General features: G+C 40.8%; 1 protein-coding gene across 1 annotated transcript in view; it reads right to left on the bottom strand.

Annotated features, from left to right (window-relative positions):
* The window catches only part of LOC115781743 (GTPase IMAP family member 9-like), a 38,604-nt gene extending 24,520 nt beyond the window's left edge, over window positions 1–14,084 (bottom strand). Inside the window, exon 1 of the mRNA XM_030731581.1 lies at window positions 14,031–14,084. Coding sequence (XP_030587441.1) covers window positions 14,031–14,049 — 19 coding nt within the window. The 5' untranslated portion in view covers window positions 14,050–14,084. The remainder of the gene's footprint in view (window positions 1–14,030) is intronic.
* Window positions 14,085–14,698: the final 614 nt, after the last annotated feature.

Raw genomic sequence — 14,698 nt, 5'->3', positions numbered from 1 at the left:
CACCATCATTTAGTTCCTTTGCTTCCTTAAACAAGCTAGATACATTTCCAACACATGCTCGCACCTTTTCAGCATTATTAGTACTCTGCATTAGATCTTTAATTTCTTTAATTAGACCTTTAATCTTTGTTACCCTTATCTGACATTGCTCTTGGAGTCTAATTTATATTTAAAGGCCTTATGTGTAAACTTTATTTGCCTTTTTTCCTCTGTTTCTTTCACAACAGTCAGCCTGGTATTGTTTTAACTCCATTCCATCCAAAAAATAATCTGGTTATCACAATTATTTGATACTTTTATCCAGTTCACAGTGCCTCATTCTAAAACACCACAATAATTGTCTTTTATTCCCCCTTAAAACTATCCACCAGACTAAGCTAAACTCAACCCTAGTCTTCTGTGTGTACTAGTGGTGGGTATTTATGTACCTCCATACCGATAGTTTCAAACCAGACAAACTGTCAAGAGCCAGAACTACGGCGGTACTCCCAAGCGCAAAGCTTCAGCCGCTCGACACACAAAATAAAACACTTTCAAAAGTACCAAACAAACCAAAACAGTACACTCAGCTTATGTGAGTGTAGTGCTAAACGTAGCAGGGGAATACGTTCACTTAAGTGACAACCCTTTACCAAACACCACTGCAGGCTTAGATGTGAGTGTTGTACTGAAGACGTGTTCTATCTATCATTCACTACAGACTTTATTGCTCAATCTCACAGTTTAAGAAAGCAAGCACTTACTTTTGTTGATTACATTTCACATCACTGTGCAATGGTATTTCCAACAAAGGTGTTAACCAGTCAACAGAAAAGTTAATCACTCACACTCACCCCACACAAAATCCAGCACTAGCTGTGCACCAGCAAGCACTCAAATTAGTACCGCCACCCACAAATCAAATGTAACCACGCCCACACCTGGCAGCACAACAGAGTAAATGATCAGGAAAGAAAAATAATATGGCACCCACAGATACAATATTGATTTTATTTAATTTATGAGAGCATCTGGCTCTCACACTGTCTCCTGAGAAACATTCTGACCCTCGGACAAATGTAGTTGATGACCCTGATTATGATAATGATATTAATTCATAATTATTTGATAACTGATAGAATTCCTGGGATTTTCCCAACATTAACTTATCTATTTTATCCTAAAATTGGAAAATTCCTTTGGCTCAGCAGTTAAAAACAAACTTAAAGACAATATACCAAAGGTTTTTTTACGTGGTGGAGGTAATTTTAATGTTCTGTGTGTTTTTATTAATTATTGTTATATTTGTTGCATGCCTTTATTTTTGCTACATACCCAACAAGGTCTAGCAGTGAAGGGAGTGACATAAGACTGGATGAAGGAACATGAGGAGGCTGTTTGGTTCCACCCTTCCCCTGTACAGGCTAAAATGGGTTTATTTTAAATCTCTCAATAAAACAGTTGCAACCTAGAGAGGAGAAGAGCAAGAAGTGGTCGATCTGCAAAGCTGACCTAAGGCATGCGTTAAGCCACACCTCAACAGGTGTCATCAATCAGCAATTAGCAAAGGCAACACCTGAAACTCTCTCACTGCCACTACAAAGAGGGTAGGGGTTGCAGAGGGGCTTAACCATTTTTGTGGGCTTTTTACTTCCTGCCATGGAATCGGAGGAATGGGCAACACCTGCTTGTATGTACACGTCTATATTAAGGATGGCAGACACACACAGCAGCAGGAGCGCAGCTAAATTCTTCACACCCTCTCAGGGTTTACTGTGTTCATGTATGCAGATCTCACTTATTCATGCACTTATAAAATACAAGACTTCTATTACAAGCTTTTATTTTCCATCCATTCATTTTCTTCTGCTTATCCGGGGTCGGGTCACGGGGGCAGCATGTCACATATATGTCACATATTACAGCAGATGATCAACTCATTCACAAACAAAATAAATGTATAACAATGTCAGGAATTGTCATCTTGGAATCTGTTTTGCTTCCTAAAATGTCTCTCTTTGAATTTTGGAGAAGCATCCATTTCAATGGCTAAACTGCAATTTCAAGTGACTTCTTTTTTTTTTGTGTGTGTGTGTGTGTGTGTGTGGTGGGGAAGGGGGGGGCAGGAGGAGGGGAGGTGAAGGAACACAGGGGCGCCTATTCAGCGCTGTGCCTCTGTTATTGATCATATCATATGCACAGCTGTTAAATACAGAATATGCCGACTAGAGAAATAAATTCCCTGCATTGCTTTGCCCCCCAGCCCCCCGTGCAGCGCCCCTATGCATTGCATATAGTGCATACCCACTTTTTTGCACCACTGAACAGCAGAAGAAAAAAAATGACTGAGGGGATGAAGCAGAGTAAACATAGCAGAGGATGCCCAGTAGAGCAGACACATAGATGGACTTTGCAAATTTGGTGCTGAGGGAACCTGGAAGGAGCCATGGAGTTGTGGTTGTGGGACTGTGGTGAGAGGTAGAGGAGCTGGACTCAGTACAAGGCAGCTTCCTGTGGGACACCCTTGGTGGGAAAAAATTTTTACAAAAAAAAACCTGTTTGCTGCAATGGCCCTAGAGTATTTGTGCAAGCCTGAAGTGTGTACATAATACGTAGCTGGACTGTAAGTTTAGCTCTCTTTATGTCTGTAGATTCTCAGTCATCCAGGTCATAGTCGTCTCTGAAGCTTGAAAAAGGCGACTGGACTTCTTTTTGTTTCTTGCAGACGTTTCACCTCTCATCCGAAAGGCTTCTTCAGTTCTCAACCAAATACCTGGGTCTCTCCACCATTTGGTTGAGAACTGAAGAAGCCCCCCCACACACACACACACAAATAACAGTTTAATCAAGAAGGGTGGTATGCAGCTCTCCTCGGGTTCCTACTGTAACAAATTAACAAATTGAGTCCTTGTCCCTCTCTTTAGTAGCCAACTCTGGGGTTACTTCCTGTTTTATTTTGATAATTGACTCTTGTGACTTTGAGTTTTTCTCACACACACACACACACACACACACACAAAAGTACAAGCTGAATGAGTAAGGAGTACATTTTTACATTTTTTTATTGTTGATGTTTACGGTTTACATTTGACAACAAACTAACAAAATGATGCACATCTTACAATTTACTGAAACAATATTTGATTTAAGTTTTGTGGCACAGTAAAGTCAGTTAAACAAATATAAATTTTCTAACTCTAACACAGCAAGCTATCCAATGAAAGTAATGCCCTAGATTTGTTTCTTTGTACATAATACATCATTCAGTAAACTAAGTGCAGTGTGCCTGCTTTTTTGTACAATTTTTGATCAGTGCAAACTACACTCACATCAATAGTAATCAGGGACTATTTTTTTTTAATTAAGGTGTTCCTAAAATGTAAAAGCAAGAGAAACTATACAGCTGGTAAAGAGGATAAACTGAGAGGAAAAGCAGTTACTGTTGTATTTCTGCAATAATACTGCTTTAAAAATAAGAAACTCTTAATATTACTGCGTAATGCACAGTATGTGTCTCACTAACCGAGCTATTCTCTGTACAGCTTCTATGATGGTTCTGAATACACCCGACGTTTGTGCTCCACCTGCTCCAAATTCTGCTCCAAATTCTGCTCCAAATTCTGCTCCAGAACCTGATCCAGCATGTGCTCTAATGAAAACTTGAGCAGGAGTCGTACTAACAACCCGAATAAAAATGTTATTTCTCTCTGCTCGTCTTCTTGCTTCTTGAGGATCTATCCAAGGATTTCCTCTCTGAATTGTCTCCATTTCTTCTTTGTTGGATTTCTCGGCGTCTTGGAATATTTTGTTGGTGTAGAAATCTCCATTTCTCTGAACCATCCTGTTGATCTTCTGCAGCAGTTCAGAGATTTGAGCTTGATTATTGTCTTTACAGTCCAAAACATGATATCCTCCGTGGCACTGCCTGATGAAGTCTTTAACCTGATCATTATCACTCATTAATTCTTCTATGTTGATGTCCTCTTCCTTCAGCATATCACCATGGGTGAACAAGACCATAGTGTGTCTTTGTGCCTCATTTCCAAACATTTCCTGAATGATTTTCACTGTTTTTTGTTCTTCTTTTGTGAATCTGTTCAACTGGAGCACAACCAGGATTGCATGAGGGCCAGGAGCAAGAAAGGAGATGCATTCCATGATCTTTTTAACCACATCGTCAACTGATCTCGTGGGTGTCAAACAGACCTGGAGTATCAACTACAGCCAGTTTCTGACCATGAAACTCAGCTGTTTCCTTCTTGCACTCTTTTGTCACAGAGGAGAGAGACACACGGGATTCAAAAGCATTTCTCCCCAGGATGGCGTTTCCCACTGCACTCTTGCCTACTCCAGTTTTTCCAACAAGCATGATCCTCAGCTCTCTTTTCTCTGAGTCTGTTAGAGAATTGGAGACAAACAAAGAACTGGAAGCTTTACACTTAATAAAAATTTCATATATGGCACAAATTCACACTGTGCTTCACAGAAATAAGTTTTAAAAAATTTCCTTTGTTTCCTGAATTTTTGTTTTTTGTAATTGAATAAAAAATGCTCATTCTGGCCTCAATGTTCAGGCTGTTCCACAGTGTTGGAGCTCTGATGTTAAACTCCGTCATCTTTGCTCATCTCCAAAAACCAGCTGAGCCTTGTTCACTGATCTACAGAACGCCCCAGCATACAAGGCTCTAATAGGCCTTCAGTGGAATTTGAAGAAAGTCATAATTACATGACCATTTGGACAATGGGAAAAATGGTTTCTGAAAGCTGAGAAATTGAGCTTCACACCCAACGTAGGGTTACTACGGTAATTGTTGCTGGAAGTCCACAAATTTTTGAAGTTCATTGGCATGGAAAGCAAAGGGTTAAAAGTGAGTAACATTTTAAAATCAATACTGAAGACTTAACAGGCAGCCAGTAAGAAATGACATTACAGAAATGTGTTCATATTTCTTGGTGCCAGTTAAAATCTGAATCAGCCTGAGTCACTGATGTGAGCTGTAATTGATACCAACATAAAGGGATCTCAGCAGTCACAATAAGTCAGTTTCTTTATTGTACAGGACATAGAGATTATTGAAATTGGGCTACTCTCAGACCTGATGTAGAGCGGTAGAAACATAAATTTAAATCTAAATTTGTACAGTACAAATAAAAGTGAAAAAGAATGCAGAAGTAAAATTTCAAAAATATTTTTAAATAAATATAAAAATGGTACTAATTACAAAAAATGCAGAGGTGGGGGCTGGGGAAGGGGAATGGCCTTGTAAGCGCCTGGTGTAAACATGTCCAGTGTGGCTTTATCCACAGTTGGAAAGTCTATGTATAGATCTCTGTCCAGAAGAGCGTAAGCCTCTGGTAGAGGACCGAGTTTGGAGGACAAAAAGTCCGCCAGGCGACTAATTTAATACTTGACTAAACAAGGGGAAAAAATAGACTAACCGACTAGTCTATAATTAAGAACCAGATATAAAATAAATTTTTTTGCCTGGTTAATGGACGATGTCAAAAGCTGTCTAAACAAAGCCATTTGAAACCATTAATCCCGTTATGATGAATCGCACTTTAAATGCTGCTTAACTGTACGGCACTGAGCATCGCGCATTAAGAACACTGCACGTTATACTCCAAACAACGAAGAATATGAAAACGATGCTCACGCATCATTGAAAATGAGAAAATAACATCTGAAAAATGAATAAATTGTGACTTAAGTGTGGCGCATTGTGTTGCGCATTATCAACGATGCTTGTTGCTCTACAATTCATGACACACATCAAAACAATACAATACACGCATCCATCCATTTTCTTCCTCCTATCCGGGGCGGCATTAGCGGAGCCCAGACCTCCCTCTAACCCAGCCTCCTCCTCCAGCTTACCCCTGATTCAGGCTTCAGCTGCTATGACGTAAGTGGCCGATGTTGCTGCGTTTATACCTGTGCAGGTGCATTGCGTGTGTTACCTTTCGGTCGTGTTCCGGTGTTTTACATGCGGTGTCAGCCGACAGAAACATGAAATGCTGGCAGTTTTTCCCCTCCTGGGTCCTACTCACAGTGTTTTTAAACACATTTGTCCCGTTAGTTTTCTCGCTTCTTTGTGCAAAACGTAAATGCAGGAAGGAAGGGTGTTTCGTTGGAGGTGCGTTACGTTATGGCATTTTTCTGTAACGATGTAAGGGCTGCAGCTCCATCTGGGGGCAGATGGGTTTACTGAAACCTTAATAATTAAGCTAACCGACTAGTACGTCTGGTCCCGACTAGCAACAATAGCAATGACTAGTTGGCTAGTCGAGTAGTCACGCACATCCCTAATCTATATATATACATATATATATATATATATATATATATATATATATATATATATATATATATATATATATATATATATATATATATATATATATATATACCGTATTTTCCGGAGTATAAGTCGCACTTTTTTTCATAGTTTGGCTGGGGGTGCGACCTATACTCCGGAGCGACGTATATGTGACATTTATAACACATGAACCAAAATACTCCAGCCACTTGACATCTCCGTGAACTGCAGCTTTAAGGCAGTCTTGCGTAACCTGTGGGCGCAGTGGATGATGGATGGAGAGCACAGCTTAACGGCAACTGGGAGAATGCGCCACCCAACTTTCCTGGAAGTCATTGGATGGATCAAGAAAACATGGGCTTCAGTGACAAACCATCCTGTTGGGATTCAGAAAGGCTGGAATAATTGGAACTGCAGCTGACGACGAGTCTGACTAACGCGACACAGAAGAGGAAGCGGCGCTTCATCTACGGAGTGTACGGAATTGTTTAGAAGTGACACCGAGGATGAAGAATTCAATGGATTGATGGTTTGGTTAACTTGTTAGTATGTTCTTTATGCTATGGTTATCTGAATAACTTAATGTTACGTTAACATACCGAACACGTGTTCATTGTGCGTCATGTAGCTGAATGTGTTACGTTAGCATAACATAACTCATGTAGCGTAACCGTGTACGTCCTGTTCTTTAATCCATTATTATTTTAAATTGCCGTTCAAGATGGAATTTCTGCTCTGGGTATCAACACCCCCCCCCCCCCCAAAAAATTGCGACTTATAGTCCAGTGCGACCTATATGGTTTTTTCTTCTTTATTATGCATTTTTTGGCTGGTGCGACCTATACTCCGGAGCGACGTATAGTCCGAAAAATACGGTATATATATATATATATATATATATATATATATATATACACACACAAACATGGTCCTTCACTGAGATGACAGCACCATCCCCGAAGACGTGACATGGGCCTGCCCTCCTGTAGGCCCACCACTGTAGGGGACGGGGGCTGCAATGTGTGTCAGGCAGTGGCAAATGGCAGAGGCACTGGTGGACAGATCCCCGGCTATGGAGACTGGCTACTGGGAAATGGAATGTCACCTCTGTCGTGGGGAAGGAGCCTGAGCTAGTGCATGAGGTTGAGAGTTACTGGCTAGCAGGTGCGGGCTGGGGTTAAAATTCCGCCCGGGAGCTTGGTTTGGAGAGGCCTTTTATCTGATCGTACAACGGAGCAGCAAAAGGGGGAAAAAGATCGTCAACCCCCCCTTACCTGGTGTCTCGCCCGTCACCTCTCCTAATGGTGTGCTGGCTGGGCTGCAGTGTTAATTTTGACAACAAATTTTGATTTAGTTATAGTCATAGTCTTTTGACAAAAATCTAATTTAGTTTTAGTCATAATTTAGTGAATAGTGAATAGTCTGAATAGTTTTCGTCAAGTTTTAGTCGACGAAATTATCCTAAGAATATAGTCGACTAAATCTACAGTTGTTTTAGTCGACTAAAATATAAAGGGTGTAAAATGTAAATGCTTTTTCTTCAGTTCCCTTTAATTAGTCATTATACACACTTACACAAAATTAAACATTTATTCAAAGTTATGGAATATTATTAATAATATTAACATTAGTGTTTCACCTGCTTCCCACACACCTGATCATTAACACCACCTTACTGAGATAATCCGAGCGTTTTACAGCAGGACGCTCTGAAAGGTACAGGGCAGTGTTCAGGACTAAGATTATAAAGGCTAATCCACCGCGGTGTGGAGATTTTCTCTAAACACAAACTGGGAAAAACACTTTACCCTGCATGACATTAAAATGCTGACCTTTGCATGGAGATCTGGGTGACTGGTTTGCAGATGTTGTTTAAGAGTTGTCGTGTTTTTACCCGAGATAGTCGCCCCACATGGTTTACACATCGTTTTGTTTGTCACAACGTCAAAGGACAAATGTGTCCATACATCGGCTCTTCTCTTTCTCCCTGCTGACATTGTTTATCACTTAGTACTATCGGAAGGAACGACCAATCACAGGCTAGTTTGGTCTTCCCGGGTTTAGAGAAAATTTGCGCAACTGTGCGTTTGATTGGATGTTTTCCTAACTTGTCCCGTCCTGTCACAAAATTAAATCAGTTCTGATTGGATTTCGTCCCTGCCAAGCATTTTCGTCTCGTTTTCATTCATTGACAAAACTGTCAGTTAATTTCGTTATCGTTTTTATCATTTTAGGTAGTTTTTATTTAGTTATCTCGTTTTCGTCATGAAAAAAAGGGCCGTTGACGAAAACTATGACGAAAATATTTCATCAACAAAATTAACACTGCTGGGCTGTTGTGTTTGTAGCCCCTCCTGATGAAAAAAGAGCCAGCTCGTTCACGACCGACCATCACTGCCTGCACCTGTGGCTGCGCAAGCGCTGCTGTGCCTAATTGGGTTAAAAAAAAAAAATTCTGATCACCGGCCGATCCGGCCTGGAAACTACCGGCCGTTCGGGAAACCTCCCGAACCTCCCTATGGCCACCCCGCCCCTGCTGGCTAGATATAGATTTAGATATAGATAGATATAGATAGATATAGATATAGATTTTGTAATTTTGTAATATTGTGCTATAGTTATAGCTCTAATATCTCTGTATATTTGCAATTTGTATACTTGTATATTGTCTTATAGTTTTTATACTTATTTGTTTCTTTCTGTAAGCACGAAGTACCGCAGCAATTTCCTAATGCTGTGAACCTGTTCACCCATATGGCAATAAAAACCTTCTGATTCTGATTCTGATTCTGATTCTGATATAGTCAGGCTCACCTCAACGCATGGCCTGGTCTCATGGAGAGGGGTTGGGCTCTGTTCCAGTATGGAGCAGCCTTGGCAAGATGCAGCGAGCTTGTGCTTAATCGCTGAATGATAGTTCAGAGTACCCACCCTTTTTGGAGTCTCTGGGTAGGGTGCTTGAGGGTGCTCCATCCAGTGACTCCATCATTACTGGGAGACTTCAATGCTCACATGGGCAATGGCAGTGAGACCTGGAGGGGTGTGATTAGGAGAAACGGCCTGCCTGATCTGAACCCAAATGGTGTTTTGTTATTGGACTTCTGAGCAAACCACAGTTTGTCCAAAACAAACACCATGTTTAAACATAAGGATGTCCATAAATGCACGTGGCATCAGGACACCCTAGGTTGCAGGTCGATGATCTGTTTTGTAAACATATCATCAGATATTTGGCCATATGTTCTGGACACTTGGGTGAAGAGAGGAACTGAGTTGTCAACTGATTACCACCTGGTGGTGAGTTGGATAAGGTGGCGGGGGAGGATGCTGGACAGACCCTGTGCACCTGAACGTATTGTGAGGGTGTGCTAGGAATGCCTCGCCGAGGCTCCAGTCCGCAAGATCTTCCTGTCATGCCTGTCAAAATGATTCTGGAAAACCATCAGGCACTTCAGTAGGGGAAAGTGGTGCTCTACTCACACAGTCTATAGTGTGGGTGATGCGCTGCTGATCAGCTGAGGCTATAGTCAGGCTATGGAAGGAGTTCCTGAAGGTTCAATCAGGTGGTGACCTCCAGCTTGCAGTGGAATGGTTCACAGCCCAGTGTGAAGCGGCTGGCATGAGAATTAGCACCTCTAAGTCTGAGGCCATGGTCCTCAGCTGGAAAAGGGTGGAGTGCCTACTCTGGCTCAGTTGCTGCCCCAGGTGGAGGAGTTCAAGTATCTCGGGGTCTTGTTCACAAGTGACAGATCGGGGCTGCATCTGCAGTGATGCGTACACTGCATCGGTCTGTGGTGGTGAAGAAGGAGCTGAGTGGAAAAGCAAAGCTGTCAATTTACCGGTCAATCTAGGTCCCTACCCTCTCCTATGGTCACGCGTTTTGGGTAGTGACCAAAAGAATGAGACTGCAAATACAAGCGGCAGACATGAGCTTCCTCCGAAGGGTGGCTGGCCTCTCCCTTAGAGAGAGGGTGAGGAGTACAGCCATTCGGGAGGGGCTCAATGTACAGCTGCTGCTCCTCCACATCAAAAGGAGCCAGTTAAGGTGGTTTGGGCATCTGACTAAGATGCGTCCTCGGCGTGGGTGAGGTGTCCTGGGCATGTCCTACCAAGAAGAGGCCTTGGGGCAGACCCAGGACATGCTGGAGCGACCTTGGGGTCGCCCCGGATGAGCTGGTGGAGGTGGCTGGGGAGAGGGAGGTCTGGACTTCTCTGCTTAGGCTGCTGCCTCCACGACCCAGCCCCGGATAAGAGGAAGAAGATGGATGGATGGCTTTTAAAGTTTTGATTGGCCTACCTAGCAGACCTTGTACACATATACACCCCTCAAATGTCTGTCATATCGACTGACCAGTTATTTCTTGCTGTCCACATGGTGAGACTGAAATCACCGAGGTGATGAAGCGTTTGCTGCTGTGGTCCCCAAATTATGGAATGAGTTTATTGTTATTCATTTTCTTTTTGTTTATTATCTGTTGTCTACTGTATTTCTGATTTTTATTTTTTAAACTGGAAAGCGCTTTGGTCAACCATGTTTTCTTCTTTAAAGTGTTCTATAATTAAAGTTGGATGGGATATTATCAGAATTCATATTTGCTTCTCTTGATTGCTGTTTAGTCCTAGTGTAAAAGCTAAGCAAAAACTTACTAATACAACTAGTAAAATTTAGTATACTAGTGTGACCCACACAAATATGTGGTCACATTTGTGAATTAAGTTTGATTATATGTATAAAATCTTGTATGTTTCACACGGTTTGTGTACAAATAACATGAGATTTAAGGGTTGTGCTGCAAGCGACTGTGTGTCACTATGGACAGTAGAGGGCAGCAGAATGCCTGCCGCAGGAATGAGCTGCCTTATCTGTCATAAGCTTGTCATTCTGGCAAGACTGACCAGGCGAATGGCAGCACGTTTCTTCTGCTCATTATTTCTCCTGTTTCACAGGAGTGTAATCTGTCTTCATGCCCTCTGTAACGGGGCCTGTTACACCAGCATGCCACAAAGCCAAAATTAACCAACCTGTATAATAAATCCAGATGACTGCTCACTCAAATCTCAGTACATAAATTGAATGGACAGCTCTATCAGATTTGAGAAGAAAACAAACTCCTGAAGTGTTACAACTTGTGTGATGTTTAAAGGAACAGTTTTATTTTGTACCTGAATATGTTGTATAGCAATTTGCTCACATATTGAAGTGCATTTCCTACGCCCTCGCTGTCCTGTTTACTGACCTGTATGAACTTATTTCCCCAGACCAAGCTGCCGATGAACATTCCAGCTCTTATCAGGAACTGTTTAGCTGAGCGGGGAGTTTGAGTCAGTCCCACAGTAGCCCGTGTCTTGTGATTCTACAAACTCTGTAAACCCGGATAAGTTGAATCTACTTAAAAAAAAACCAAGGTAACTCGCTGCCTTAAATTTTTTTAGGTAATGAAACATCAGTTGAATGAGTAATGTGGACTATGTTCAATGTACTTGAGGCCCTTTTGGAATGGAATGGAAGATCTAAGTTGAATGTACTAATAACAGAGTTTCAGTAACTGAAGATACTTAGTTTAAGCAATCATTCACCCCCCATTTATTTAACTCAGCTTGTTAAGTAAGCACTACTCCAATTGAACTAAATTGTATGTTCTAATTGGCCAAACTTATCTTTTATAGTTCGTAAAAATCAAAATATATCATTTAATCAATCAAGCTGGGTAAATTAAATATATACAAAAAAAAATCCATCCTCTTGGGGGGGGGGGGGGGGGGGGGGGGGTGCTGGAGCTTATCCCAGCTGACCGCATGTTTTTGGATTGTGGGAGGAAACCCACACAGACACAGGGAGAACATGGAAACTGCATGCTGTAAGAGGTCCGGGCCAAGGTGGAACCAAAATCACACCTTCTAGATAGGAGGCAGCAGTGCTAACCACCACGCCACTGTGCTGCCCAGATAGCATAACATAATTAAAATAATTATTTAACTGACTAATTGTTTTAGTCTAATTTAAACCAAGCCAAGAAAAGTCTTCTTGTAGACAGCAGTACAGGAGACTTTCTTTCCATGATGGAGGTGAGAAGCAGTTTTGTTGTGACCCGGGCCAAGATGGAATCAAACCCAGACCTTATAGATGTTATTCTAATTGTGAGGCAGCAGTGCTAACCACTGTGCCACCATGCTGCCCAACCCAGCTTTAATACAATATCATCAATTCAGTCTGATAAAATTGGTTTAAAATAGATTTTTGGCGGGTGCAAAATCTGATGATATTAAGTTCTTTGAATTCAAACACATAATTACAATAAGAGAGACCATTAAAAAGTACAGTCTACTCAGAATAATGTAGAAAAATGACAGTTGGTTAAGTAATATAAACTCCGTTTATTTCAGTAGAAGCTGTTTGTTGGACTTAAAAACACAATTACAATAAAAAGGAACATGAAACTTACTCAGAATTAACAAGTAATGTTCACATATTAGGCAATTTTAAGTAATATGAACTCAAAATATAGGTTTACAGTGTATCCACTCTGTACTGCATGAAGGTGCAGTATTCGATATCCTTGCATCTGAGCAGTTTGTGTAGTTTTTCCTTCTGAGCAGATGCAGCTTTCTGTACCATGTCTTTAATATCCTCACACTTATCACTGCACTGTGTTTATGTACTAAAAGAGAAATAATTTCTTTGTTACAAAAACCGATTCTAAAGTCTGGTTTCACTTACTCATAATACAAGACATTCTGGAGGGTAGAGCAGACGTGGCAGCTGTTTGACTTGAAATGGCTTTAATCTGCACTTTTTTCTCAAAATAGTTTTTTGACTTTTTCTCTTGAAATTTTGACTTTATTCTCAAAATGCACAATTATTTTTTTTTTCTCAATGTCGGACAAGCTCCAGCTCCTTCGTAAGTATCTCAGTCCTTCAGTTCTTCTTGTATTTACGTTCAAGTTTTTGGTGAGTGTTGAAGGAAGGAGTGTAAATAAGCTGCACAGTAGACATACCATAAATATAACAATTCAAATAGAACTATAGCATCAAGTAGCATATCACAGCATTAATCTTCACAACAAGGTGAAGGTGTGGAAATAACACTGCACAGGAGACAGAAATAAAACCGCACAGTAGAGAAACAACAAAATGACATGCTGATGATTTACTGGAAAAGAAGGTGTGTTTTGGTCTGATGTTTTGTGTCTACAGGACCCAGATGAGGCCGTTAACTGGCGACAGTGAAGGGCAAAGAAGGAGGAACTGATAAGCATGCTACACGTCCCCCATTGTACACGGTAACATCTTCCATATTTCAATAACTGTGTAACAGGGTTGTTGAACCCTGTGTATAAAAAGTGGACTAAGATAGAGAGCGCTGTCAGACTCGTGTGAAGCTGCACCGACTGACTGTATTAGGCAGCTATGACAATTCTGAACCAGAGTGCTCTGTAACACTTTGTGTGACGTGTGTGTGTATTAAACATCTCCTTGATTGTGATCCAGCGTCTGACTCCGGGTGATTCAGGAAGTACGTTTTGTCCCTTCATGGAGTTTGTAATTAGTTGCCTCACTGTTTTTCCTTTAGCTTTTTAAATAATTATAGTTTTTGTTTTTCTTGATGTAAGTTTACATTTTACAATTTAAAATTTTACAATTGATTTATTATTAAGTGTGATTTTAGCTCTGACAGTTAATCAACAGCAAGTTAAACATTAAACAAATATAAATGTTTTAAATGTACTTACAATACGATGCTGAAGCCATGTTTGTGTTTAACAGGGAGCTGAGCTGCGATGTCACTGCTGATGTTTTGTTACTAAAGACTTTCATTTTCATCTCCGCTCTTTTATAATCTGCTTCGAGTCTCCTCCCTTTAAATCCTTCCTGACTGCTGTGATCAACATGAGGAAGTTGATGTGTTCATGCAGTTCGTGCAGTAAGAACCCACAGTGACACCGGTGTCACAGTTTTGCATGTCAAGCAAATTTCCTTAAATGAGTTTGTAGTTAAAAAGATTTTTGAAATTCTTTATAAATTTTTCTCGAAACAGAAATGTGTGGGCTCTTATGTTTTAATTTTACCAACATGTACCAGGTTCTAATATGATGTAGTGTGTGAAAAGGAGAGTACACCCTTTTAAATATCTAAAGTTTTACATATCAAAAAAAAGCATCTGGTTCTTACAAAATATAAAGTTAGGTAACCTCAAATGAACAGCAGCACCAGACATATTACATCATTTCATCCGTTTAACTAAAACTGAACCAAAATGCAGAAACAGTCTGTGAAAAATGAAGTACACCCCACCATTCAGCAGCTTGTAGAACCTCCTCTATACATATAATTTGCAGTAATGGTTTTCTATATGACTTTCAGTCTCTGACATTGTTGTAGAGGAGTTTTGTTCCACTCT

This window comes from Archocentrus centrarchus, chromosome 6 (assembly GCF_007364275.1).
Source record: "Archocentrus centrarchus isolate MPI-CPG fArcCen1 chromosome 6, fArcCen1, whole genome shotgun sequence".
Lineage (NCBI taxonomy): Eukaryota > Metazoa > Chordata > Actinopteri > Cichliformes > Cichlidae > Archocentrus > Archocentrus centrarchus.
This window is presented reverse-complemented; position numbering and strand designations above follow the sequence as displayed.